Raw genomic sequence first — 27906 nt, forward strand, 5'->3', positions numbered from 1 at the left:
TATTAAGGGAGGAAAGGGAAGAGGAAGAAAAGAAATAGAGGAAGATGTGAACTGGGGAAATAAACAGCTAGTATTGGTGGAACATAAGAGAAAGCCTAAATAGAGGTGGAGAAAGAGTAAGGGTACAGTTACTGAGTTGTTTGCAGAGAGTACTCGAGATGGGTTGTTTGATTTTGAGGGTTTTGAGAAGCCAGTAGGTGCAGAAAGTGAAAATACCCTTGCAGTGTTATTTGGGGGTAGTGAAAATGAGGGTGTAATTGATTTTGAAGGATTTGAATGGGATGTGGAAGGAGTGAACTTGGTGAGTACAGAGAATGTGGACGAGGATATGCAAGAGTTGGGTGAATTGGAAACAACACCAAGTTGTGAGGAAGACGGTACATAGTGTGTGTGTGAGTTTCCTTTGAGTGAAAGTGTTGAAAGAGTGAGTATAGGAGTGGGTGTGAGTGAGAGAGAGTTAGCAGTGCTGGAGAGTGTAGGTGGAGGAGTTTTGGATAGCTTGAGGCAGACTGTGGAAGAAATAAATGAGAGTATGGAAGAGATGACAGCAGCCATGTCAGGTGTGAGTGAAGTTGGAGCCAACGTAAGTCTCCAGAGTTTGAATGAACTTGGTGTAAGTAGTCCGAAACCAAAGCTAGGTGAGTCTAGTGTGGTTGGAGTGGAAGTGAGCGAAGAAGAGGTGGTGCATGAGAGGCCATGGACCCGAAGTCAAGGTCCAGTTCCGGAATATAAACGGGTGGTAAGAAAGGGATTTTGAAGAAAAGGAAACAAGATTTCCTTTATTTTAGTAAGGGGGAGTGTGGTAGGTTAAGTTTGGGTTTGTATGATGAAAGACGTTTGCATGAATTAATTGTTCTGTTTTGTTTGTTGTGATGTTTTTATTTTTGTTTGATTTTTTGTTGTATGTCAAGAAGGAGTACACTAGGTAAGTCTGTTTTTTTTTTTCTTACTTGCAGTTCGTGAATGTGTCGGAGTAGTGTGGCTTGCTCCCCTTCAACCCAAGGTGTAAGCAGCTGCCTACCTTGTGGTGGTAGCATACAGGAAAAAAAAAAAAATAATTGAAGACAGAGAACACTTACTGTGGTAGAGTTTTTTTGAAATAGCAGAAAGGATAAGACAGAGAAGTGATAAGGAACATAGAGAGCGTGAAGCTGCCAGACCGCAGGAAAGAAACAAATATTTGGTCAGGCTGCTCTTCTTCCTGTTCCTCCATACATGACTCTATAACCTTAAAGAGGCTGATCTAGACACATTTGCTGCAAGGAAAGTGCAACGAAATCCACAACTGACTGATGTCGAGCAAGTTAACTCCCAATCGGAAGAAGACGTGATAGGGACCATAGTTGGTGCGGAACGTTGTAAATTTAGGTTAAGAATTAGGTTTACGGTAATATTAAGACTGAAATAGCTCAAGTTGCAGTTCTTTAGGTTAAGGTTCTTTTGATAGAGGGGCAGGGAAACTATAGGATTAAGACTGAGTAGACTAAGATTTGATGAACTATAGTGATCATATCAAGTTTTTTGGTCATTGTAATATTTAAGTAAATAAAGTAGGTTAAGGAAAGCAGAGGGTTTTATTTTGTAACCTCTAAATTTGTTCCCATCATACTGCCCCAATTGTGTACTATAAAAAGCCCCTATAAGGCCAAGAACGACACTCAGGGCAAGGGTTAGTCACATTACAAACATTCAATCTGCACCTGCTACAAGTTGAATAGGGGTCAGTCTCAAAGGAAGCCAGAAAACGTGAGGAAGGGTAGATGCTTACACAGGACATTCCCTCTGAGGCTTACGATAACTTTTAACTGGGTTTTGGGATTGCATGATAAAAACCAAAACACACGCACACCAAACAAACACTGAATACAAAAATACAACAAAGAAACACAGGCAAAGGCAAAAACAACATGCTATGGAGAGGAAGGAGAGAAAGAAACGATCTCTCTCAATGAGGGTAAGAAGAAAACTGAGATGTCACAGAGTTGAAATAAGGTTGCTGCCCACTTCCTATCTCACCTCTGTGATCGATGCCAGATGCCACCAATTCCTTGCATAAACAATTCTTTTTTTTTTTTTTTACTGGTTTCCAGCTGGCACCAGAAGATCTATCCTAATGTTAAGACCCAGGTTTATTCCACATATGAACAAATGATAATTGGTAAACTGTAGTAAATGTAAATAAAATTAGGATAAGGTTCTGTTTGAAGATCTTCAGACCACTGTAATATTAAGGTTAATATATTAGGATAGGTAAAAAGAATTTTCTTTAACCTCTAAATCGGTTCCCATCATCCTGCACCAATTGTGTCAAAGAAAAAGCTGCTGCAATGCCAACAGCATCTGGTGTTCCCAGGTGGTCACCCGTTCCATTACTGACCAGACCCCACATTGCTTAACTAGATGATCAGACAAGAAGTGGTACTATCAACATGGTATGGCCATTAGCTGTTTATGCTCATGGTCCAGATGACAGAGCCAAACAGTAACTGTTTCGGTGTGTCGAGACTGAAGGTCTTACTCAGCTGTTTTCCAAGGTCAAACAATCCTTTCAGAATGTTGAGGTGCTGAGACCAATTGTCCCTAACACTGACCCTAGTGACTGAAATTGTCTGTCATTACATCCATCTTGCCTGGAATGTGTCTGGCTGACCGCTGTGCTGAGTGTGCTACTGCCCACCTGTGCAGTTCTTCATTGGTGGGGTGGGAGAGCGCTCGGCTAGCACGCTGTTGGCCCAGCGTTCGACTCTCCGACCGGCCAATGAAGAATTAGAGGAATTTATTTCTGGTGATAGAAATTCATTTCTCTTCATAATGTGGTTCGGATTCCACAATAAGCTGTAGGTCCCATTGCTAGGTAACCAGTTGGTTCTTGGCCACGTAAAATAAATCTAAAATAAATCTAATCCTTCGGGCCATCCCTAGGAGAGCTGTTAACCAACTCAGTGGTCTGGTTAAACTAAGATATACTTACTTTTTGCCCACCTGTGCACCTGTGCAGTCAAACTGAGGAGATGAAAGACACTAGCCCCCTTTCTTGGTGACTACGGAACTACTGTGGTACCGTTCAAATTCCTCTGTTCCATGGAGAAAAACAGCCATGGGCAAATCATCCCTGTAGAACTAAGCTACATTTGGCCACTTGACTTCCCACAACATGAACATCAAACTTCCCACAACATGAACATCAACCCATACTTCAAGGTCAGCTGCTATTCATTTTTAAAATTTTGTACCATTACAGTACCGGAGAGAACATGAAAGAGATGATAAAAAAAGGGATTTTGACAACGGAAAAATCTATTTCTGGGGGAAGACCTGTGTCACCCAGTGAAATGGTTCCAATAGCACACATTTCTAGGTATAAATATTGCTAAATATACCAGAGAAAAAGCTATCCATAATGCCAGGGTTACTACCCCTGGATCGATCACCACAATGGTGTCGGTACGCACTAAGGGGTGAGTGGTAGCACCTGCCCAGAAATCAGTGTTGTGACTCCAAATATAAAGTACATATATGTAACTGCTCATGAAGGTGACCTTTGAAAGACTGGGTCAGCTGTTTGAGGGCCCATTTTGACTATACACAGCATATAGGAAAATGCTGAACTATTCGCATACCACAAGAAGTCGCAGAGCCCCTTGGTGATAAGACACGAGAACGTAAAAAGTGCGATTTCAGCTTAGAACATTTTAGAAGGTGAACCGGCTATAAATCCGGATTTGAAGAGAACAATTGTAAATCGAATGTTTGTGACCAAGTAACTCGTGACGCCTTGAAGTACAGAGGGTGTGTCTTTGTCGAACATTGAACTTGGTGATGTCATGAGTGTGTGTTTGTATGTGTATTGCATAATGAATATAGTGGGAGTGATCATTGAATAAGTGGGCACTGTGATCCGTTATTGGTATAATTTAGCATGTGAACTGTGCAAAAGGAAGCAGCACACATGGAGGCTGTGTTCCAGAGGATTTTTGTGAAGTGAATACAACTCATAAACATTTTGAGATCTTTTTTTCAGACTCTGGAAAAACTCTATCCATGTTGCAGTGAAATCTTGTGGTTATACATTTGTATTTCGCGAATTTGGTTTTTAATATAACGCTGTTCTTTTACAGGTATTCCTTCTTCCTTCCTTCACGTTCCTCTTCATGGAAGGGAGTGGTGTGACATTGTTGAATTTGACCTGATTCTATTAATTGACCTGTTTATGATTTGAATGACAGATGACTTATTTCTGTATTTCCTTAAATAACTGGGTGTTTATGATTTTTGGACCTTTTTTCCCTTAGAAGAATTTTTGATAGTTATGTTGAATCATTCGTTTTCATTCTTCGTAATTTTTAAGAAGTTATTTTCGTTATTTTTTTGTCAATAAAGGTTTAGTTTTGTACTTAATATCTCATTCCAGTAGTCCTTAGAATTTAGTTAGGGAAAGGTATAACTTATAATGTCGGCTCACGCTACACGATAACACACAATATCTCAGGAAAAGCGAGATACCAACCTCTGTTCTTAAAACAGAGACTTAAATTAAGTATAGGCTTCAGGACTGGCCTATTACATATATAATGGATGTACTACAACTGTCAAGTTATATTTTTAATGAGTATTAACTCAATTATAAGAATATTCTAAATAAAAACTTACCCTCTCCTAAGAATATTGCATAATTCTGAAAGTGTTTCTAGATGATCAATGTGTATGATGAGGGGGCGAAGAACATCATACAAACCAGTGCACAGCCCCTGGAGGAATGTATCCAATTCTTGGGTAGGAGCTGTAAAGAACTTAGAAAAGAAAATAAAAGATTAATGTTTATATGGTCATAAAAGGGATTTTGACAAAGGAAAAATCTATTTCTGGGTGAAGACCTGTGTCGCTCAGTGAAATGTCCTTATATAGCACACATTTCTAGCTATAAATATTGCTAGATATACCAGAGAAAAAGCTATACAGCTAATAGGATGCCAGAGTTACTACCTCTGGGTCGATTCATCCTTATAGGATGTCGGTATGTCATCTAGGAGCGAGTGGAAGCCACTAACACAGATGCTTAACCCAATAGATTCCTCCTCTCCAAAACCCCTCTACCTAAGAGGTGCCGATACAACGGTCCTTCACCACTCGCTACTACTAACTCTACCCATAATGCCCATCCCAAAATAGCACCCAAGCTTTTTGGCTAGCCTAGGGTGGGAAATATAGAGAGGGGAGGGTTCACTGAGCGACACAGGTCTTCACCCAGAAATAGATTTTTCCTTTGTCAAAATCCTTTTCTGGGATCGACCTGTGTCGCTGAGTGAAATAGTAGCAGAGAATTGACCAAAAGCTTGTAAACATAAAAGGATTAATTGTCAAAATATAAATTTTACTAAGGAGAAATAAAATTAATTTTGAATATGCTTTTTACTTATCCAAATTAGAATAGACAAATATAAATATGCACAAAACAAGTTTTTACTATCCTAATCAATACAAAACAATGTAGTTACAGGAATAAATTTAACAGTTAAACTAGAAACCATCACCTAAAAATTAACAAGATTTGGTGAAAAATTTTTCAACAAGGATGGTAAATCCAAAGACAGGAGTGGATTGTGAAGCAACCCAAACCCAGTCAACGAGGTAGAAAGGACGGGAATACAAGCGAGGCAGGTAGGTGAGAGGTATACCAATTGGTAGGGCAAGAAAAATACAAATATAATTACAATTACACATTACAAAATTACAAGATACAAAAATAACATAATATTAGGCTGACTCTGGGGAAACAATGTTCCCTGCAGCGACAGCAGAAAATTTCACAGCCTCCAAGGATTTAAGGTAGTGACGTTTAAAGACTCTAGGGGATTTCCAGCCCGTATATTTCTTAATTTCATCAAAATTCATATGTTGGAAGTAATTAATTGAGGTGGCTACAGCCCGGATATCATGGACCTGGGGGATTGAATCCGGGTTGGCTTGTTTAATAAAATAAAGTATTTGTTGTCTAATACCATTCAAGGAGATGGTTCCACCATTCTCTCTAACAAAAAGTGGACCTGAAGACCTTTGAGAAGTCCTTTCAAGGTAGGCTTTTAATGTAACCACCGGACATAGGGAAGGATCCTCTGGGAGAGGTATAATCTTCCAGGGAGACCACCTAATTAGAGGGTCTTCATTCTTGGCTAAAAACATTTGATCCGGAGAGAGTAGAACCTCTCCTGATGGGAGGAAATCCACATGATTCGACTCTCTAGAAAGGGCTGAAAGTTCAGAGATTCTAGCTCCTGAAGCCAGGCTAATTAAAAACAGAGTTTTTCTAAGAAGAGTCAAATAAAAGCAAGATTCATTATTTGTGTCTGAGGCTAATTTTAAAACGTCATTTAAAAACCAAGAAACCGTTTTAGGACGGGTTGTTGGTCTAAGACGAGCACAAACTTTAGGAATAGATGAAAAATATGAATCCGTTAGGTCAATGTTAAATCCCCACTGGAATACCTTCTTTAAGGCGGATTTAGTTGTAGTAATGGTACTAGCCGCCAGACCTTTATCAAAAAGGGCCTTAAAAAATGAGATTGTGAGATTCGTAGTCATAGTATGAACGTCTGATTCTTTCAGGAAGTTAGCAAGTTTTCTTACTGCCGAATCATACTGACGAAGAGTAGATTCTCTCTTATCTGACTCCAAAAACATTGCGTTCAGAGGATCAACATTAGCATTTTTCTGAGCCGTAAACTTCATGAAATCCATAAAGTTAGGGCATTCAGCATTCCTGAGGAAGCTGACACAGTCTGAGTTTGTACTACTTGGGTTAATATTGGATGAGGAATCTGAAAGGCTCTGAGTTTCAGCTCTAACAGAAGAGGAAACCAGTTGCTCTTCGGCCAGTTGGGGGCTACTAAGGCTATTCGACCTTTGAATGACCTGAGTTTGTGTAGAACTTTCCACAGAAGATTTACTGGAGGAAATAGGTAGACTTTCTGCCATTTGTTCCAGTCTATTGACATTGCGTCTGTAGCGTAAGCCCGAGGGTCCAGGTTTGGAGCTATATAACATGGGAGTTTGTGATTCGATTCCGTGGCAAACAGGTCCACCTGGAGCCCGGGAATCTGTTGGCAAATCCAATTGAAGGATTTCTTGTCTAGAGACCATTCTGATTCCAGAGGAGTCGTTCTTGACAGAGAATCTGCAATCACGTTCCTTACTCCTGACAGATGTGTGGCTGACAAGTGCCAATGATTTTTCATTGCTAATGAAAAGATTGCTACCATTACATGATTTATGTGGCTTGTCTTGGAACCTCCCCTGTTCAGACAATGAACTATCACTGCACTGTCCAGAACTAATCTGACATGTATGTTCCTGGCTGGACGCAAACGTTTCAGAGTCAAGGAAACTGCCATTGCTTCCAGAATGTTTATGTGGAAGTGACGAAAGGGATTCGACCAGGTTCCTCGAACTTTCTTGTATTGTGAGTAACCTCCCCAACCGGTAAGAGATGAGTCCGTATGGATGATCAGGGCTGGAGGGGGGAATGGTAAAGGAATTGATTTGGAAAGACTTTTGGCCGTTGTCCAAGGGCGAAGTCTTTTCTTTAAGATTGGAGGTGTGAGGGAGACTTTGTCCCTGAAACTGCAATTGGCTCGTCTCCGCCACACGCGATTTATGTCCTTCAGTTTTGCTTTGAGGAGGTCTGTTACTGACGCAAACTGAAGGGAACCTAGGATTCTTTCTTGAGTGCGACGAGAGGCTCGTTTGCACTTGAGAAACTGTCTTGTTGCTTTGGCTATCTCTTTGCATTTTGCTGGGGGAATCAAAAGTTTGTGGGTGCTTAAGTCCCACTGGATGCCCAGCCACTGAAATTTGGCTGCCGGAGTCAGACGAGATTTCTTTGTATTTATATGAAAACCTAGATACTCTAGGAACTGAATGACTTTCCTGGTCGACTTCCGACATTTGGAGTCGCTGGAGGCCCAGATTAGCCAATCGTCTAGATAAGCCACGAGTTTGATACCTTGAGATCTCAGTTCCTGTACCACGGCTTCTCCCGGTTTGGTGAAGATCCTGGGCGCTATGTTGAGCCCGAAGGGCATTATCCTGAACGAGTAAGCCTGTCTGCCTAGTCTGAACCCTAGATAGGGGGAGAAGTTTCTCGCTATTGGAACATGATAATAAGCGTCTGTAAGATCTATAGAGGTGGTGATGGCCCCATGGGGAAGTAAGGTCCGCACCTGAGAGACGGTCAACATACGCAACCTGTCGCACTGAATGTAAGAATTTAGAGATGATAGGTCTATAATCACTCTTCTCTTGTCTGAGTCTTTCTTTGGCACGCTGAACAAGCGTCCTTGAAATTTTAGATGCCTGACTTTCTTTATCGCCTTCTTTAAAAGAAGGTCTTTTGCATAGTCTAACAGATCCGGTGTTGGAGTCTGATAGAACCTGACTGGTGGAGGAGGTCCCCCTATCCAGCTCCACCCTAGGCCCTTTGAAATAATACTGTGGGCCCATGGACTGAATGTCCAATGGTCCCTGAAGAGGCGCAATCTCCCACCTACCTGAGGGGGCTCACTTAGTAGAGGGCTTATTATCCCTGCCTCCTCTTGAGCCTCTGCCTCTAGATTGGAGTCTGGAACCGGGCCTGGATCGAACACTTCCTCTACCTCTATTGCCCCTAAATTGGCGGTAGCCTTGAAAGGATGCCTGCGATTCATAAGTGGGGTTGAAGGCCGGGGAGGAGATATAAGTTGCTGGACCAGCAGGGTGGTGGGCTGGTTGGTTCAGCAAAACATATTGAGGATGTCCCTTGGAGATGGAAGGCTGAGCAATTTGACTTACTGGAACTGCCTGAACAATTGTCTGGGTCTGGGGTGCCTTGTAAGGGTGGAACCTCCTAGTTCTCTTCCTGCCTTTAGGTTGAGGGCCTGAAAACTCTTGAAGACTTCCTCTTGAAAGGAAGTCCCCAACGAATTCTGAGATTTTGATTGGCCCTTGAGGCTTCACTGATGACTGAGTTCACCATGTCCTCAGGGAAGAGGTTGGTCCCCCAGACAGAGGATTTGATAAGTTTGTTCGGCTCATGACGGATGGTAGCGTCGGCCAGAACAAATTTCCGGCAGTTCCTTCTTGCCACTACAAAGTCGAATAAATCACTCTGGAACGAGGCCAGAAGTGACTCAGTCAGGATCCTGAACAGAGGTTCGTCCTTATACACTGCAGATGTCAACTCCGCCGAGGTGACGGAGTTGATGGACCTGCTGAGACGGCACCTAGCCTCATACTCAGCTTTGATCAGAGACTCTGGAATCCTGGGTAACTGTTCGCTAAAGAGATTCGAAGCGCACTCCAGATCCAGTTTACCCACAGTAAAGGTTTCCGGAGCCCCAGCCCAGCATTCTAAGTCTCCTGGAAAGAGAAGAGAGGTAGGTTCCGTCTCACGAAGCTGTGGCATCGGCTTCTCCTCTGTTCTGGCCTGAAGGGTTAACTCCGCTACCTTGGAGGTGCAAGGAGTTGGAACATCCTCATTAACCCTTTAACGCCGAAGCCCTATTTTCAAAAACGTCTCCCGTATGCCAATCCGAGAGGTAGCGCTGAGAAAAAAAGTTTTTTAAAAAAATCACAGCGCTTAGTTTTCAAGATTAAGAGTTCATTTTGGCTCCTTTTTTCTCATTGCCTGAAGTTTAGTATGCAATCATCAGAAATGAAAAAAATATAATTATCATATATAAATATTGGAATATATGACAGCGAAAAAAACTCGTATATAATTGTATACAAATCGCGCTGTAAGAAAAACGGTTACAGCTAACGAGTTAATATTTTTTTAGTTGTATTGTACACTAAATTGCGATGATTTTGGTATATAACAGATTGTAAAACGATTATTGCAACACAGAGAAAATATTATCACAAAATGATGCATGAATTTGTAACGTGCGGACGTAAAAAAAAGTTTTTTTTCAAAAATTCACCAAAAATCAAAATATTGTGCTAGAGACTTTCCAATTGTGCCAAAATGAAGGAAATTGATTGAATATTACTAGACTGTAAGTTTTTTAGCTTACAATTGCATTTTTGAACCATTTCGATCGAGTTAAAGTTGACCGAAGGTTGATTTTTTTCTATTTATCATTATTTCAATGTAAATATTTAAAAACTGTGAAGAGCTAAAGGAATGATTTATTTTTTGTTGTATTCTACATGAAATTGCGCACATTTTGATGTATAACACTTTATGTAATGAATAATATGAAACGGCGAAAAAATTACAGCAAACTGATGCAAGAAATGACAGGATTTTCAGCGGAGTCCGCGTGCGCGGAGCGGAGGAAATTATTTTTAAAAAAAATTCACCAAAAATCTAAATATTGTGCTAGAGACTTTCCGTTTGTTGCAAAATGAAGGTAAGTGATTGATTGTTACTCGAATGTAATAATTATGGCTTACGAATGCGTTTTTCGATCATTTCGGTCGAGTCAAAGTTGACTGAACATTAAAATTTTGTCAGTTATCGTGATTTTAATCGAAAATATTAAAAACTGTGAAGAGCTAAAGGAATTATTTATTTTTGTTGTATTCTACATGAAATTGCGCACATTTTGATTTTTAACACTTTATGTAACGAATAATATGAAAGGGCGAAAAAATTACAGCAAGCTGACGCAAGAAATGCCACGATTTTCAGCTGATTCCGCGCGCGTGGAGCGGAGGAAATGATTTTTTTCAAAAATTCACCAAAAATCTAAATATTGTGCTAGAGACTTTCCGTTTGTTGCTCGGCGAAAATATTAAAAACCTGTGAAGAGCTAAAGGAATGATTTATTTTTTGTTGTATTCTACATGAAATTGCGCACATTTTGATGTATAACACTTTATGTAACGAATAATATGAAAGGGCGAAAAAATTATGGCAAGCAGATGCAAGAAATGCCATGATTTTCAGTGGATTCCGCGCGCGCGGAGCGAAGGAAAATTTTTTTTTCAAAAATTCACCAAAAATCTAAATATTGTGCTAGAGACTTTCTGTTTGTTGCAGAATGAAGGTAAATGATTGATTGTTACTCGAATGTAATAATTATGGCTTACGGATGCGTTTTTCGATCATTTCGGTCGAGTCAAAGTTGACCGAAGGTTGATTTTTTTCTATTTATCGTTATTTCAATGTAAATATTTAAAAACTGTGAAGAGCTAAAGGAATGATATATTTTTTGTTGTATTCTACATGAAATTGCGCACATTTTGATGTATAACACTTTATGTAACGAATAATATGAAAGGCAGAAAAAATTACGGCAAGCTGACGCAAGAAATGCCACGATTTTCAGCTGATTCCGCACACGCAGAGCGGAGGAAATTATTTTTGTCAAAAATTCACCAAAAATCTAAATATTGTGCTAGAGACCTTCTGTTTGTTGCAAAATAAAGGTAAATGATTGATTGTTACTCGAATGTAATAATTATGGCTTACGAATGCGTTTTTCGATCATTTCGGTCGAGTCAAAGTTGACCGAGCGTTAAAATTTTGTCAGTTATCGTTATTTCGGCGAAAATATTAAAAACCTGTGAAGAGCTAAAGGAATGATTTATTTTTTGTTGTATTCTACATGAAATTGCGCACATTTTGATGTATAACACTTTATGTAACGAATAATATGAAAGGGCGAAAAAATTATGGCAAGCAGACGCAAGAAATGCCACGATTTTCAGCTGATTCCGTGCGCGCGGAGCGAAGGAAAATTTTTTTTTTTTAAATTCACCAAAAATCTAAATATTGTGCTAGAGACTTTCCGTTTGTTGCAGAATGAAGGTAAATGATTGATTGTTACTCGAATGTAATAATTATGGCTTACGGATGCGTTTTTCGATCATTTCGGTCGAGTCAAAGTTGACCGAAGGTTGATTTTTTTCTATTTATCGTTATTTTGATGTAAATATTTAAAAACTGTGAAGAGCTAAAGGAATGATATATTTTTTGTTGTATTGTACATGAAATTGCGCACATTTTGATATATAACACTTTATGTAACAAATAATATGAAATGGCGAAAAAATTACGGCAAGCTGACGCAAGAAATGCCACGATTTTCAGCTGATTCCGTGCGCGCGGAGCGGAAGAAATGATTTTTTTAAAAAATTCACCAAAAATCTAAATATTGTGCTAGAGACTTTCTGTTTGTTGCAAAATGAAGGTAAATGATTGATTGTTACTCGAATGTAATACTGTAATTATGGCTTACGGATGCGTTTTTCGATCATTTCGGTCGAGTCAAAGTTGACCGAAGGTTGATTTTTTTCTATTTATCGTTATTTAGATGTAAATATTTAAAAACTGTGAAGAGCTAAAGGAATGATTTATTTTTTGTTGTATTCTACATGAAATTGCGCACATTTTGATGTATAACAATTTATGTAATGAATAATATGAAACGGCGAAAAAATTACGGCAAGCTGACGCAAGAAATGACAGGATTTTCAGCGGAGTCCAAGCACGCGAGCGGGAGGAATTTTTTTTTAAATTCACCAAAAATCTAAATATTGTGCTAGAGACTTTCCGTTTGTTGCAAAATGAAGGTAAAGGATTGAATATCACCAGAATATGAGATTTTTGCTTACCTAAAGAGACCCAAGTAAAAAAAAATTATATATATATATATATATATATATATATATATATATATATATATATATATATATATATATATATATATATATATATATATATATATATATATATATATATATATATATATATATATATATATATATATATATAATATATATATTTTTACTTTGTTATATAAAAAACATAACTAAAAGGAATGGTTGTGAAAAACTTTGTTTTTGCATAAAACGAAATTATACAAAACAGCAATGAATACAGATATATAAAAACTTGTAATAAATATAAAACTAAAAATAAATTCAATGCAGAATACTCACAATGAAATATAAAACTAAAAAATATAAATTCAATGCAGAATACTCACTCGTAAAACTAAATATAAAACTAAAAAAATAAATGCAGAATACTCACTGTAATCCTGACTCTTCATGCTGTTTCTTGTTTTCTCCCTCCTCCATTGAAGAGTCTTGCATTTTTTCCTCCCGACATGACGGGCACAAGCGGAGGAGGGAGACGCACCCACCCCACTGCTGGTGGGCGCCCTAGAATGGCGCTGAACCCTCCCGTGTCACTCTGGCAGGCGCACTCCAATAAATAACCGCATTGTGGTACCTGCGGTTACACTCATCCAACCTGCAAAGTGCTACCTTGCAGGTGTGACACACGTACCGGCTGTCTCTCCTCTTGCCATTCATATGGCACACCCGCACCGCTTCTGTCTGCCCCCTTCGATGAGCTCCAGTGTGATCTCCTGGCTGCAGCCGACACACAGGGTCGGCTACCCGACGGGGACACCGGAATTCGAGGGGCGGCGGCACCTTCAGGGGCGGCGGCATCTTCAGGGGCGGCGTCATCATCAAGGTCGGCGGCAGCAGGGGCAGCGCCGGCAGGATGAGGAATTATGATGTCGGGGTATCTCACGACATCTGACCTTTCCTCTCGGGGCAGAGCTGGAGCTCGGGGCAGGGGGCGCCGTTGGAAGGCCACTCCTCCGGATCGAAGTTGATGAGGACATTCCCAGCCACCTCAAGAAACTGGATGTGGGTCAACCTCCGAGCGTCCGAATTATACCCACAGTAAATGATGTAGGCATTCTGGAGGGCCAACTGAAGGTATTTGAGGAGCTTCTGTGTCCACCTCCTGGTTCTCCTGGCGAAGGGATAATACTGGATGAGTTGATCAAAGAGATCAACTCCTCCCATGTGCCTGTTGTAGTGCCCGATGACAGTAGGGCGTTGGACACAAAACTCCTTATACGTAACTCGGCCCTGCCCGCGTGTCTTCTTCCGCTGGGTGATCTCCTCTTGGATGGGTTCATGACTCGTCGTAATCATGGGCACGAGTCGGACCCCCTTCCAACAGATGACGAAGATATCTCCCTTCCGCCGCCACTCTGTCTCTCCTCTTGCAAGATGTTGCAGGTGGCTAGCAAACCTCTTGAGGACATTCGGGGCCCCACGCACCAACCGAAGGGTACCACTGACGTGCACACCTGCTTCATACAGTTCCTGGGCCAGGGATACCGAGTTATAATAATTATCCATAAACAGGTGGTATCCCTGGTTACGGAAATGATTCACAAGACCGAAGACAGTGTCACGCAGCGTGGAGAAGACCCCAGAATACACCAAGAAGTCCACGACGTACCCAGTGTTGGCTTCCGTAATAAAAAATAACTTTACACCATACTTCTTTGGCTTCTTCGGGTTGTACACTTTGATACTTAGACGCCCTTTGTATGGCATCATACCCTCATCCAAAGAAAGGTTCTTCGAAGGAACCACGAGAGTCTGGCACCGTTCACGAATGATCTTCAACACTGGGCGGACTAAGATGAGGCGGTCGGGGTTATTCGGTATAGCCCTTCGGTTGAAGGCGTTGAAATACCTGTCCAACGCCAGGAAACTATCACGGGACATACTGCCGGCCACATTAGGCGTGCTTAAAAAAATTCCGCCTCCAATATTGCCTGACGCCAGTAGCAGGCATCATCCCAAAGAATATGTGAGCCCCAAAAAGTGCGCCATGTCCGTGAGGTTGCAGCCCGCCAGCGGTGCGACAACGCCGTCCGCAATTCCTCACGGCAGTACCGAAAACGTAATCTACCGTCTCCGCAACCAGGAATTCAAGCAATTCCCCGCGTCAGGAAAAGCTGAATGAACCCCAGTACCGTGAGAGGCACAGGGACGGTCAGTCCAGGTACTGCCGTGAATGGGTGCATGTTAGGTGGGGTGGGGTCCTCCGACCACCCCTCATCACTTTCAGACGAACGGCCTTCACCTGAGCTGCCGCGACGCTATGACCTTCTCTACGGGTTTGCGCCACGCCGCCAAGACGCACGGGCACGTCTTCGCACTCTCACACTCCCAGCTGGGCCGTCTCCTTCACTTTCCCATCACTTTCTGTTTCGTCCCCACCAGCCACAATCGAGTCATCCTCTTCCTCCTCCAACTCACTTTCTCCCTCGAGGCACCAAACCCACTAAACTCTAATTCACTTTCCTGCTGAGGATCCCGCATTTACGGACATTGGTGGCAAATATTCGTCATCGCTGACGCCAGGCGTTATGTCGTCATCGCTAGATGACCAACTACCACCGAAATCATGACTTTCGACCTGCTCTCGATCGAGCTCCAACAAGTACTCATCAATGTCCTTTGTTGGAGGCCTCCCAAATGTTTTTGGATGCCCCTCAGACACCCCGATGCTTCCTAGGGGTCGTAAAGGAACGGGATGTGGTCCTGGTCGCCATCGCCACACACGTGGCGAACAACACGCTGCTGAGAAGCTGGGTCACTCTGGTTGCTGGGTCCTTCTCCAGCATCCAAGTCCAAAACTCGCCTCACACGCCACTTCCGACAGGCAATGTGCGCCTTTCACGCTCCTGACGCTTTGCGACATCTCTGCAAACGTTCTGTTGCAGCACGACTCGCTAACACTCGCAAAGTTCAGCAAAACACGCTCTGCGTCAAAATATCGCTCCCGCAAGGCGCTACTCTGATGCTCTGATGCGAGATGGGGAAATTCGGCGCATGCGCCGTCTGGGTGACGCCAGAAAGAAAACAACAGCTGGATCCGTGAACTCCCAGCATCCGCCGAGGCGCGGGATTTGAAATCTTCCACAAACTAGGCCTATAATTATTTTTCCGCGAATATTTAAAAAAAGCATTTTCAGTCGATGTTTGCAACGTCCACTCGGCATTCGACAGACAATTTTGGACGACGTTTAAAACGTCCAACAGGCGTTTAAGGGTTAACTGTGAACATTGTAAACCGGCCTTTATGAGGAGTCAATTTCGTGTTCGTACACTCCCAGTCAGAGAGGATCCTAACCCATGCCGACTGTGCTTGGTCCCTAGGAAAGATCACCGTCTCCTTGGGAACCTTATCTTCCCTTACCAGGGCTTCCTCGGAAAGACGAGCGTACCCCGGGAAGGGAAAAACAAGATCCGCTGGGAAGAACTCGTAATCTTCCACGGGGCAGGTGCCACAGCCTTCGATGGTTAATTTACCATTAGCGAAGGGGGCATTGAAAGCGAGACGCCAAGGGTTACAATCCTCATACACTGGCAGCTTTGAGGCATCTGGGATGGCGTAACTTTGTTGCTGTACCGGACCTGAACTAACTAGTCCGGCAAGCGACTCCTCTTGAGTTTTTAGTCTCTCCGCCAAGGATTGAACATACTTCCCTGACGACTCAAGGCTCGAGGCACGATCGCGAGACATCGCCTCGAACTGAGAAGTGACCTGTTCTGAGAGCATCTTCATCATTGACTCTGCAAAGGCTTCAGGGTCAAAGTCAGGTTTTTTAGACCTACTTGACTTCGCTCTCGACCCCTTAGAAGGGGGAGTAGCCTTCTGGGAGGAAGTCGAAGGCTTGGGAGCCAATGACGCCTTGGCGGAGCTCGGCATGGATGGAGTTTTCGGGGGTTTTGACAATTTAGGTAAAGTCTTCGTCTTCATCGAGGACTTCACCTTGGGGATCACCGACCCTGAACGGGACCCCAAGGTGGAGACCTTAGAGAATCCTTGAAAGGATGAAGACGAAGACGCAGGTGAGCTAAGAGACAATGGATTATTACATTTACCTGCCTACCACTTACATCCCTACCTTCCTCCTCTGGGTCGATGGCCATAGGCTCAATGTCCAGATTGATGTTGGCCACTTCCTCGGCCACTTCCCCGCACAGCTCTTGATCTTTCGGCGAGACCTGAGTCTCAAGTCTAATCTTGTTGATCAGGGGTTCCGCCATTTCAGGGGCTACAGCTGCAGAGGCCCTAGCATTAGGGTAGAGGATATTACAAATGTCCTCTGCCAGAACATAGGGGCGCCCCTGACCAACGTTGCGACCGAAGCCGCCGACCCAGATCTTCAGAGTCACTAGAGACAAGGCTTGACGGGACCGAGGGACCTGTAATCAAATATAATGTCAATATAAGGAATTGACAAAGATTCTGTCTTTTAATCAAGTATACTTAGAGTTGCTTGAAACAACAGAGCGTGAAATAAAGGTTAACGTACCGAATCATCAATTACATCTAAGTAAAGAGCGTAGCACACATCGCAGCCATCTGGATGCCAGATGAGATGATTATCGACCTTGACTGCACAGCCGGCATGCGATCTGCATGCTACGTGGCCACAGGGTTGCTGTAGGTAGGCATTACAGCCTGGCTCCTGCCAATGAACCACCTGTAAGAGGAATTGATACACGAGTATCAAATAGAAGCGCCGGAACGGCTAAACTAGTAATACTTAAAGTAATAATATTCCCCTCTACGCCGGAGTTGAGAACTGGGGTTACGGCGGAGCGCTCCAATGCGATCTAAACAGGTGGGCCAAACCTGAAGCAGATCACACCGGAAAGCAATTCCGATGACGCCGGAGCGTCACGAAAATTAACCACACAGAAATCAACAACCAGAGAGGGCTAGTCGCCGGAGCGAAGGTTCGGGACTGATTCACCGAACACCGCTCACAGAAGCTACAGTAACAACAATACAGATAATACAAACAATATTCATTCCGGCTCCTCTTCAATTCCGCCGTAAACAAAGGCAACGACGCTCAAGCTATAGTCCTTACTAGGAGCTAAAGCGAGCTAACGATAGCCGCCGGAACGGGTCCGGATGACGGAACGGCAGAGAAGCAGGAGCAGAAATAACAATACAATTACTACAAACAATATTCATCCCAGCTCCTCTACAATTCCGCTTTAAACAAAAGGCAATGACGCTCAAGCTATAGTTCCTACTAGGAGCTAAAAGCGAGCTAACGATAGCCGCCGGAACAAGTCCGGATGGCGGAATGGCGGAGAAGCGGGGGCTGAAAACATGGCGACAGCAACAGGTCAGGTGCCTAGGCACCTTCCACGAAGTGTCATCTCAACTGAAGGGGCAAATGAGCTTTGCTCTAAAATGCCCCAAAGGGAGAGCCAAGAAGATAATGTCTGATAAAATGGGAGTGAGAAAAAATAATAAGGCAAAAAAGATAACAATAATATCTATGGCCTAGCCTAACCTTCCGAAGTCAACGCCTGGTCAGGTAGGCTAGGACACGCCAAAGGGATGAACGAGAAAGAGCGCTAGCACCAAACCACACCTTCCGAGATTTGATGAATCAAACTGGTCAGAGAGGAAGGGCCTGCACCCAAACTCGGACGAAGGCCACCCAAGAAAACCTTACCTACCTAGGCCTATAAGCCAAAGTAGGAAGAAAGACTGGGGCCAGCTTAGCCTACCTTCCGAGATTCAGCTGAGCCAAACTGGTCAGGTAGGCTAAATTAAAACACCACCCAAATCAGACTCAAGGAAATTGATACATAATCAATTGAAATGATATAATAACAACATTTTACAAAATGCACCTACATAAAGCATATAAAGGAAAGCTTAGGCTAGGCCTCACTTCCACTATCTAAAATATAATAGCCGATCGCGTCAGATCGAGCAAAAATTGAAACTATCATTAAAAAGAATCATAATAAATTAATCTTCAAACGTCTACAACGAAAGAAGATATTAACATGATAATGCTGGGGACAGCCGCCACGAACGAACACAAAATGGTGGCCCCGAGCCGATCAGGCGCAAATAACAAACGGGACTTAATTAACCCGATCGAGTCCCAAACAACCAAAATTGAATACTCAACTTAGATGAAGATGCGCCTTGATCGATGGAAGCCATCATGAAGATACAAAATGATCAAAAAAGGGAAAAAAGATGCAAAATAACACCACGGAAAACAACGAGTGTTGTTGTCAAAGCGTGCTATAAGCGGATGGGCATTATGGGTAGAATTAGTAGTAGCGAGTGGTGAAGGACCGTTGTATCGGCACCTCTTAGGTAGAGGGGTTTTGGAGAGGAGGAATCTATTGGGTTAAGCATCTGTGGTAGTGGCTTCCACTTGCTCCTAGATGACATACCGACATCCTATAAGGATGAATCGACCCAGAGGTAGTAACTCTGGCATCCTATTAGCTGTATAGCTTTTTCTCTGGTATAGCTAGCAATATTTATACCAAGAAATGTGTGCTATATAAGGACATTTCACTCAGCGACACAGGTCGATCCCAGAAAATAAAATATGAAAATTAAATTGAATTGAAGAGATTAAAATACAGAAAATGACTTATACAGCTATCTGTAAATTAAATTTTTCCTGTAACCATGGCTTAAATGATAAACCAAACTAAAACATACTTCAGTTACTGAAAACTTAAGGATATGACTGATGCACTTAAACACAAAATCTAAATCATTACCTCCTTACTCTAAGACGTTACATCTTGATACACATTCCAAATCATTATTACAGCTAAGCAATTGAACTAAAAAATAAAGTTCTAATTGTTCTGATTAAAATACTTTGGAAACTTAGGTGATTTTTCCTTACTGATTCCCTGGAATTATTAATTATACTAAATGGTAGCACAACTGAATAAATCTGTAGTTACTTTGTTCTGGAAAAAATTAATGATAAAAGTTAGAATATAGTGAATATAATAATTGTTAATTTTACACAAGGAAACACTACATTAAGGAGTAAATCTATAAACTGAAAATATCAGAAGATTTGATATATTACATGAAAAGATTTTCAAGAATTACATCAAAAAAGAACTTGGGCATCTGGCCTTCTGGGAATATAGCCTATGCCTAAACATTTAAGCTGTCCAAAATATAACAGCAGTTCCATATAATTTTGTGTATAAGCTAGGCTATACTTTAAATTTAGTACTGTACAGTACTCAGTTAAAGCATTTTCATGTAAAAAACCATTACTGTATAATAATGTAGTTGACAGTAAATTCAATCTAATAATTTGAGGACTACTGCAGATGGTTCTAGGACAAGTCAAATATACTGCACCTACAACCAAGATTCTGAGTGATGAATCTTTTAAAATTAAATCCTATTCCAAACATTCTGTATTTTAATGCTTCTGATTAAGAAGTAAAAACCTATGCACCACCAGAAAACCTCCCATGGCATAGTGTAAATACTTGACTCTTGAAGGTTAAAAGTATGATGCATTCTCATTTACTATTGGAGACAAAATACATAGTAAAACTTCAGGCAGCATAACCCCTATAAAACCCTTTGTGATTTTAAGACAAAAAAGTGCCAAATTTTTTCAGTAATTTGTATTTTTCATAGGTATACAAACTGTAGCTTTTCATATATGGAGTATCCTTCCAGTGCATGTGCCAGAAGAATACTTCATATATGAAAAGCATAGTGTTTGTATCTCAATATGAAAATATCTTGATGAAACCTTTTTGATTTTCAGAGATTGTTTCCTTCACCAGTTACTATAGAAATGTTAAAATTTTTTCAATCCAAACAAAACCATATCCTAATTTTCTTAAAAAACTAATACCTTTGAAAAAGCACTTTGCTTTTATAAATTAATTTCATAAGTTAACAAAGAGAAGTACAGGTTACTTTTATTTGGGGAAGGTTTGACCACCAAAAAACAAAAAAGATGGCTATCTTCAAGAGGAAAGTATGTTAAAAGTTAAAACCAGCCATATCAGTTGCAAATCTGTATCATCAAACATCACGGTAAAACATAACTCTCTGACATGTCCTTATACTTTATATCAAATAAATTAACATCTATGAACTTTAATGAAACTTGAAAAAAATTACCTGATAATACAGTGTGTGTTCATCTTCGCATACATGAACAAGAAAGGCACAACCACTTCGCACCAGAGAACAATAATCCCTCTGGTACTTCTGGGACAATTGGTTTACAGCATCTGCCACACAAGGGCCCAGGAGTGTCTGACGTTGAGCAAAGTAACACTGATGACAATCACTTAACAAGTTCAAGTATTCAGGGCTATTTTCCACTCTGTCCTCTATCTCAGACATTAAAGATTTAATCCTTGGAGCATTAGTCCTAAACTTCCCATAATATAACACAGCTGCATTGTCTGAGGAAGGCATTTCACTGCCTGGTTTAGGTAAAACTTGCTGAGTGGCATTTTCTAAGGATCTTGTCACATATAACTTCACCATCCCCAAAGCTCTACTTAAGCAGTGCTTGTATTTTGCAAGGTACAAGGAAGATTCTAGGAAAGAGGGGTTTCCATTCATATAACCAATACATTCATCTATTTTGGCTAACAATGGTATAAAACCATCACTTGTAACTTGAAAAGCTGGAGAATTCAGTTTCTGGCTAATTTTATCTACTTCAGTGAAATATGTAAGTTTGCTTTCAACAGTGTCTGCCTTGTTTGTTAATCTGGTTTGTTCTGCTAGTAAATGCTCACAATCTGTATGGAGAGCACTTGTTTTATTTGAAACACTCGTGTACTGTAGAAAAAGAAAACAAAAATTAGCAGTAACAATAATGATTTGAACAAAGTCCTAATACTAAACTAAACTACAGCAATCTTATTACTATTCCTTTCAGAAATTACTACATAATACTAATAGTAATTATTTCAGTTTTCATATACCAACTCAATTTACATGCAGTACTGTATATGTATTCTAAATTAAAATCAAACATAATACAATGGCTTCTAAACCATTCTCTAAAGTTGATTTTTTTTTTCAAATAGTAATAGTTCCAGAGTACTAGGTAAGTTCAGAAGTTTTTCCCAAATAACTTTAAGGAATCCACTGATGCCACAAGGTCCCATTATAAAGTACAGTACACTGGCTCTCAAGTATTTATTCAACCAACACTTAAAATTCTCTCCTTAAAAAAACCAAAAAGCTCAACCTCTAAGTTTATATCATTTCCAAAAAAATTGATCCATTTTTCATAATTTAAGTAAAAAAGTTGCAGCCCAAAATATTTTTCTTAATGAGATTCAATTTCAATAGTTATACTACAAACTTTAAAAATTTTGTGTAGTCATCTCTGAACTAATTTTTACTTCTCTCAATCATTAGTTTCGAGAAATCATCAAAAGAAAAATGATTGCTTCTTGAGTAATAATTTTAAAACTGTGATAGGTAAAAGCTGATTTTTTTTTCAGGGAAAGAACTTCATAAATTCCTCTTGCTGTAAGTTACTTACCAAGGTAAAATGAATTCAATATTTAAAGCCTGTAATCAGCAAATCTTAGCAAAAATTTGTATCATCTAATTATTTGTCACTGGATGTTGTAGTTTTTCTTTAGTAAACCACTATGATACCAGTGTTTTCTTTATTTCCATTTCCACGTAGGGGCAACACTGTTATCTAGGTAGGGAAACTATACATAAAATTACCAATATCCAATTAAATTGGATTACATCAAAGAAAATTCTGCAATAATTTGTTGCTCAGGGAAAGTGGAAAAAAATTGTCTATAAATGTCTGAAACATTTGTTTTGAGCAATAATACTTTAGAATGTGCTGTGAAATTAAACTGTCTGAAGATATCAACAGTTAATTTAATTCTGATAATTTATCAAAATTCAGCCTTTGGTGCTGTCCACAGAAGAAGTGAACAGTTTTGTCTAAAACCTTCTCTGAAAAATTTTGAGCAATATAATACTTAAGGGTGTGTTTATCTGGACATTAACTGTCAAAAAATAGCAATGACTAATATTTAATAAATTCTTGAAATTCAGGATCAGTGTGCCTCTTATTACAATCACTAAATTTTCTTTCTAAAAATATATTCCTAAAGATTTAACTATAAATTTATATTGTTTTTTCACCTAAATGTACTTGATGTGTAACAGTACGCAGGTATAAAGCAGCAATAAATGACATTGTGGTGGCAATAAGAAGTTTGCGTTTGTGTGATGTGATTGAACTTCTGTTTTTGCTGTAGTGATATTTTTTCTTTTTTGTTGATTTTATGTATTTTTTGTTCTGAATGTCTGATGTAAATTTTTTTTTTCTTCTTTTACTTGCAGTTTGCTTGAGCGACATAGTGTTAAGATAGGCTCAGCTCCCCTTCAACTGAACTGTGTAAGCCTGCAGTTTTAATAGGATTTCTATTGGCAATTACCAAATCAGGCAAACAGCTGATTACTTCTAAAATAGTGTGCCTTGTTGGACGAGTCAGTAGAGTTCTCGGCTAGCACTCTGCTAGGCCTGAGTTCGAGTCTCCAAATGGCCAATGAAGAATCAGAAGAATTTATTTCTGGTAATAGAAATTAATTTCTCGATATAATGTGGTTCAGATTCCACAATAAGCTGTAGGTCCCGTTGCTAGGTAACCAATTGGTTCTTAGCCACATAAAATAAGTCTAATCCTTCGGGCCAGCCCTAGGAGAGCTGTTAACCAGCTCAGTGGTCTGGTTAAACTAAGGTATATTTAACTTATGGAATATCACTTCCTTAACCATTGTAATCAGACAGCACTGATGGAGTAAGAGGACGAGAGATAATAAACAGATAAGACATAAGTGGTCATATGACACTAGTGGAAGGATACTGAGAATAATTTTCCGAAGGCTCATCTGTGATTCATTCAGCTTTTATACTCGGATTCAGTTTCTCCAAGGAAGTGTAATGCTTAGACAGAAGAAAAAGAAAACTATTCCAGAGAATGCAAAAGCCTCAAGTATAGTGTGTTAAAAGGAGAAATCACCTCAAAGAGAGAGGCAGAAAAAGAGAAAGATTGAGAAGTTTGAGATGAATCACGAAAGGGAAAATGTTACTGAAGAAGTTGATGTTCACAGGGAAAACTATAAAAGTATAGAATATAACACTGGCTCTCCTGATTTATTTGACAGCACGGCTTTGAATGATTCTTTGAAAACCAACACAGGTTTTGTATTAAGATTTATAAATCAGGCTAAGGTTCTTTTTGATGGTCGCTGTAGTATTAAGATGATGAATTAGGTTAAGGTTCTTTTTTGGTGGTTGCTGTAGATTAAGATTGGTGAATTAGGTCAAGGTTCTTTTTGATGGTCATTACAGACTAAGACGGATAATTAGGTCCAAGTTCTTTTGATGGTCACTATAGTATTAAGACTGATTAAATTGAGTTAAGGTTCTTTTGAAGGCTGTTGTGGTAATAAAGTTAATAAATTATGATAGGTTGATAAGAATTATCTTTAACCTTAGAATCTGTCCCCATCATCCTACTCCAATTGTGTAAAAGAAAAAGCCCCTACGTAATCTTTTGTAAGTAGTTTCATTGTGTAATTTCATTAATTGGTACCTAAGAGACTAAAATATAAGAGACTGTTTATTCATAAAAATTTCATACAACCAAACTACTGGCCATCTGATATGATGCTCACAGCCATACAAAGCATGTTTAATTGCTGCTTTGTGCAGAAGGGGTGATGGTATAAGGAAGGGAGTAGTATGGTGACCTTAAGGCAAGAATCATTCAGTACTTAACTTGCAATGCAATAAATTTTTTATATATAACACAATTGTTTTTGAGATGAAAATATTTCTTCCCTTTTATAATTACTAAAGTTAGCAAAATGCAGTAAAGAAAAATTAAGAAAATTAAGTCATAAATATGCCATGTTTCAGAGAAAAAGTACCAAAAGAAATATAGCCAAAAGCATATAGTTTGGCTTTCAATGGTCTTATGACACTATAAAATGTCTCACAGATATCAAGAGGTATGAAACAGATTCTCCAAAGGTTGGCATAAAGGATAACCAGGTGTCAATGAGATACGACAGTTCACGAATGGATCCTACTTCATGGAACCCAACAGATGAGAGCAGAGTTCAAGTCACTGAAGAAAGTAAGAGTAGAGCATAGTCTTGAATACTTTAGTAACAGCAAAAGTTCCAGCAGCAGATGAAAGGATTAGAAGCAACAAACAAAAGGATTTTGAATACTGCAAAAAAAAAAAAAAAAAAAAAAAAAAAGGCAGCTGAGCACAGGAGTCGCCTCATCGCCAGGCTATTGGAAAAGTTTTGAAAGATTACAATCCTGGCCAGTTAACTTGCCAATCTTAAACTATGTAAAGCATCTGTGAACCTTATAAGAAGACAATGACTGACAAGAGGCTAGGATCAGAGAGGGATAAAGAAAGGTGGAATAGATGGATTGGAACCTATAGGAGGAATTGCCTAAAAAATGAGAGAAGTGATGTGGCTTCTTCACACTGAAAGCAGGCTATAGATCCAAGAATATATAAATAAAAGGAAAAATTAGAAAAAATTATCAGAGATTTTCCACCACCACCCCTTATAAAATGGAATGTATAATGTGCATTTGGTCATAAGAATATGCTGTTTGTTATACTGTACTATAATAAATTATAACAACTTTTACTGTAAAAATATATTTAAATTTGACTAATGCCATCCTTTCTCCATAATAGCAGACAACACCAAAGTCCAGCTTAGGTGCTGTAAAACCTTAGTCCAAGTAACACTACAATGGACCTGCCCATGGTCAAGTTGCTTCACTTAGAAGCCAGTATTTCAAACATAATAATAAAATGCCAATATACTACTTCATCATTTTTCTATCATCAGTTACATAAAATAGGGCAAGACAAAAAATTTTTTTTTCTGAAAGGATCAAATTCTGGCATATATTTTTTTACTGATGAGAAAATAAAATTTCAAAATCTATATTCTGCAAACTAATGACTTTCAATGAGTTTTCAGGCATATTTTTCACACTAATGATGAAAATGAAATTCTAAAATCTGTATTCCGCAAACAAATGACTTCCAATAAGTTTTCTTTCTACTTCTTTCAAGGTCTACTCAACAGCCTTATACTGCATTTATTTAATTCACGTAAAGCCATTTGTAAAGGATCCTTAAGACATTCAGTGTATTACCTGTATTGTACAAGGCAAAACTTCATATAGTCTCAGAATGGTTTTTTGGCTAAAAATGATATACAGAATACATATGATGTTGTTAATTACTGGTATAAACATTGGAGCTATATTATAATAAAGATTTTCCTTCCTTAACCAAAAAGCTCCCAAAATAACTTTGTATCCCCAAAACCTTACATCTGTGAACCTTACCAGTTTTAAGGCCGTAACCCTTGGGTTTAAAATGGAAATACTCACTGCCTTAATTCTGCATAAGGTAACACAAAACTTTACCTGTGATGACAGATGATGAAGATTATCCAGTGCCTGGTCTAACTGTGAGAGAAGTGTGCGGCATTCAGATCGATGACTGTCTAACTGATTGATGTAATCTTTATATGGACCATCTTGCTCCTCACACATTTCCTCTTCCACACTAGCAAACCATGTTAGAAACTGCAGTGAAACAAAATATTCTGAGTCACAGTTTAAAACTAACTTTAGGGTCTGATAAATAAAAAGTTAAAATGATAAAGCAAAATACAGAGAAAAATTGATTTGTTTCTACCAGAAGTACTCTACTTGATACTCTACACTGGTTTAAACCTCTTAAGTAACCAATTCTACTCCTTCAGGAATCATCCCCCTGATCAAAGGTGAAGCAATGATTACCTATAAGAATTTCCTGTTCAATAGGTTTTCCCTGTAGATTACAAGATACAAGATACACACTGTACACTAAAATGTACTTGGCAATTACTCTATATACTGTATTTAGACTGGATGATAAATTTCAAAAGGCCACTAACTAATAACAACACAGACATAACACTAAAAAGTAAGTAACTTTATAATTGAAAGACCCTTCAAGGATATAAGTTACTCGCTCAGCTGGAAAATGTTACCAAAAGTGCTTTACTACACAACAAAGAATTAACATAGAGTCTAAGAAACATTCACATCATTGTGGCCCTACTCAGTCTACTTCAGTTGGATATTGTTTCCACAGTTTTTTTTTTATCTGCAAATGTGTAAACAAAGAATTTTAGGAAAAACTGAAAAAATATATGTATATAAGATATTCCTAAAGAATATGCAACACTGCTCATGTAGAGTTCTGTCTTGTATATACTGTAGTAGAATAATCAAGTACCCATAAATAAACAATTAAAACTATTCTAACATGCACAGAAGATACTGTACTGACAAAAGAACAAGAAAAATGCATAAAATTAGTAAATTAAATACTTTATTAACTACAGTACATTTGTTGCTAATACAGTCATACCCCAAACTTAGGTGAGATTAGGTTCCAGAACCCCTTGTGCAAGGCGAATTTTCACGTAAGTTTGGCACGGTCTCTAAAGATGCTAATAAATGCTTATTTCTACAGTTTAAACACTAAACATGACCCTAATCATGCTCCCAAATTAAGCTAACTTTTAAATGAAATTAAAGTTACTGTAATTTCATTTAAAAGTTAGCTTAATTCATTACCCTTAAAAGAAGAAATAAATGATTGACATAAAAATAGGGAGTTGGAAGAGAATTTCGGTCTCTCTCCCCTTCCAACCAACCTATTTTTAGAAGTCTTCTCAACCTCTTTTTAATAACTTCTTTATTCTACGTCTCTTTCTCTTTGTTCTGAAATGCTTTTTCATGAACAAACAGTGTTTTTTATTTGGACTTATACAACTCTTAGTTATTATGTCTCCATGTTTTAGAACGTATTTGCCACACTAGAGCATTTACACTTTGTAGATGGTACAGGTAAAATGAGATCAATTTAAACTATCTACTGTACAGGTAAAGACATACAGAGAAATAATTAGTAAAAATGTGTAGGCGCTTGCAGAGAAATAATAAGTTGTAAAAATGTGTAAGTGCTAACTATGAGAGAGAGAGAGAGAGAGAGAGAGAGAGAGAGAGAGAGAGAGAGAGAGAAAGAGATTTATCAGTAAGAGGAGAGAGAGAGAGAGAATAAGAGAGATACAGTAAACCCCCGAGCATTCTCACGATTAAGCGGACTCATTATTCGTGGATTTCTCTGTGGAACATTCACCCATTCACGGTACTTTTCACT

At 39.4% G+C, this 27906-nt stretch overlaps 1 protein-coding gene across 1 annotated transcript in view; it reads right to left on the reverse strand.

Moving 5' to 3' along the window:
* Nucleotides 1–27906, reverse strand: part of Cog3 (conserved oligomeric Golgi complex subunit 3) — a 200283-nt gene that overhangs the window by 103027 nt on the left and 69350 nt on the right. The window contains exons 3-5 of the mRNA XM_067123036.1: nucleotides 26118–26279; nucleotides 20765–21439; nucleotides 4651–4790 (exon numbers count right to left, since the gene is read on the reverse strand). Of these exons, the coding sequence (XP_066979137.1) occupies nucleotides 4651–4790; nucleotides 20765–21439; nucleotides 26118–26279 (977 nt within the window). The remainder of the gene's footprint in view (nucleotides 1–4650; nucleotides 4791–20764; nucleotides 21440–26117; nucleotides 26280–27906) is intronic.

The sequence above is a fragment of the Macrobrachium rosenbergii genome, chromosome 21, assembly GCF_040412425.1.
Source record: "Macrobrachium rosenbergii isolate ZJJX-2024 chromosome 21, ASM4041242v1, whole genome shotgun sequence".
NCBI classification, from domain to species: Eukaryota; Metazoa; Arthropoda; class Malacostraca; order Decapoda; family Palaemonidae; genus Macrobrachium; species Macrobrachium rosenbergii.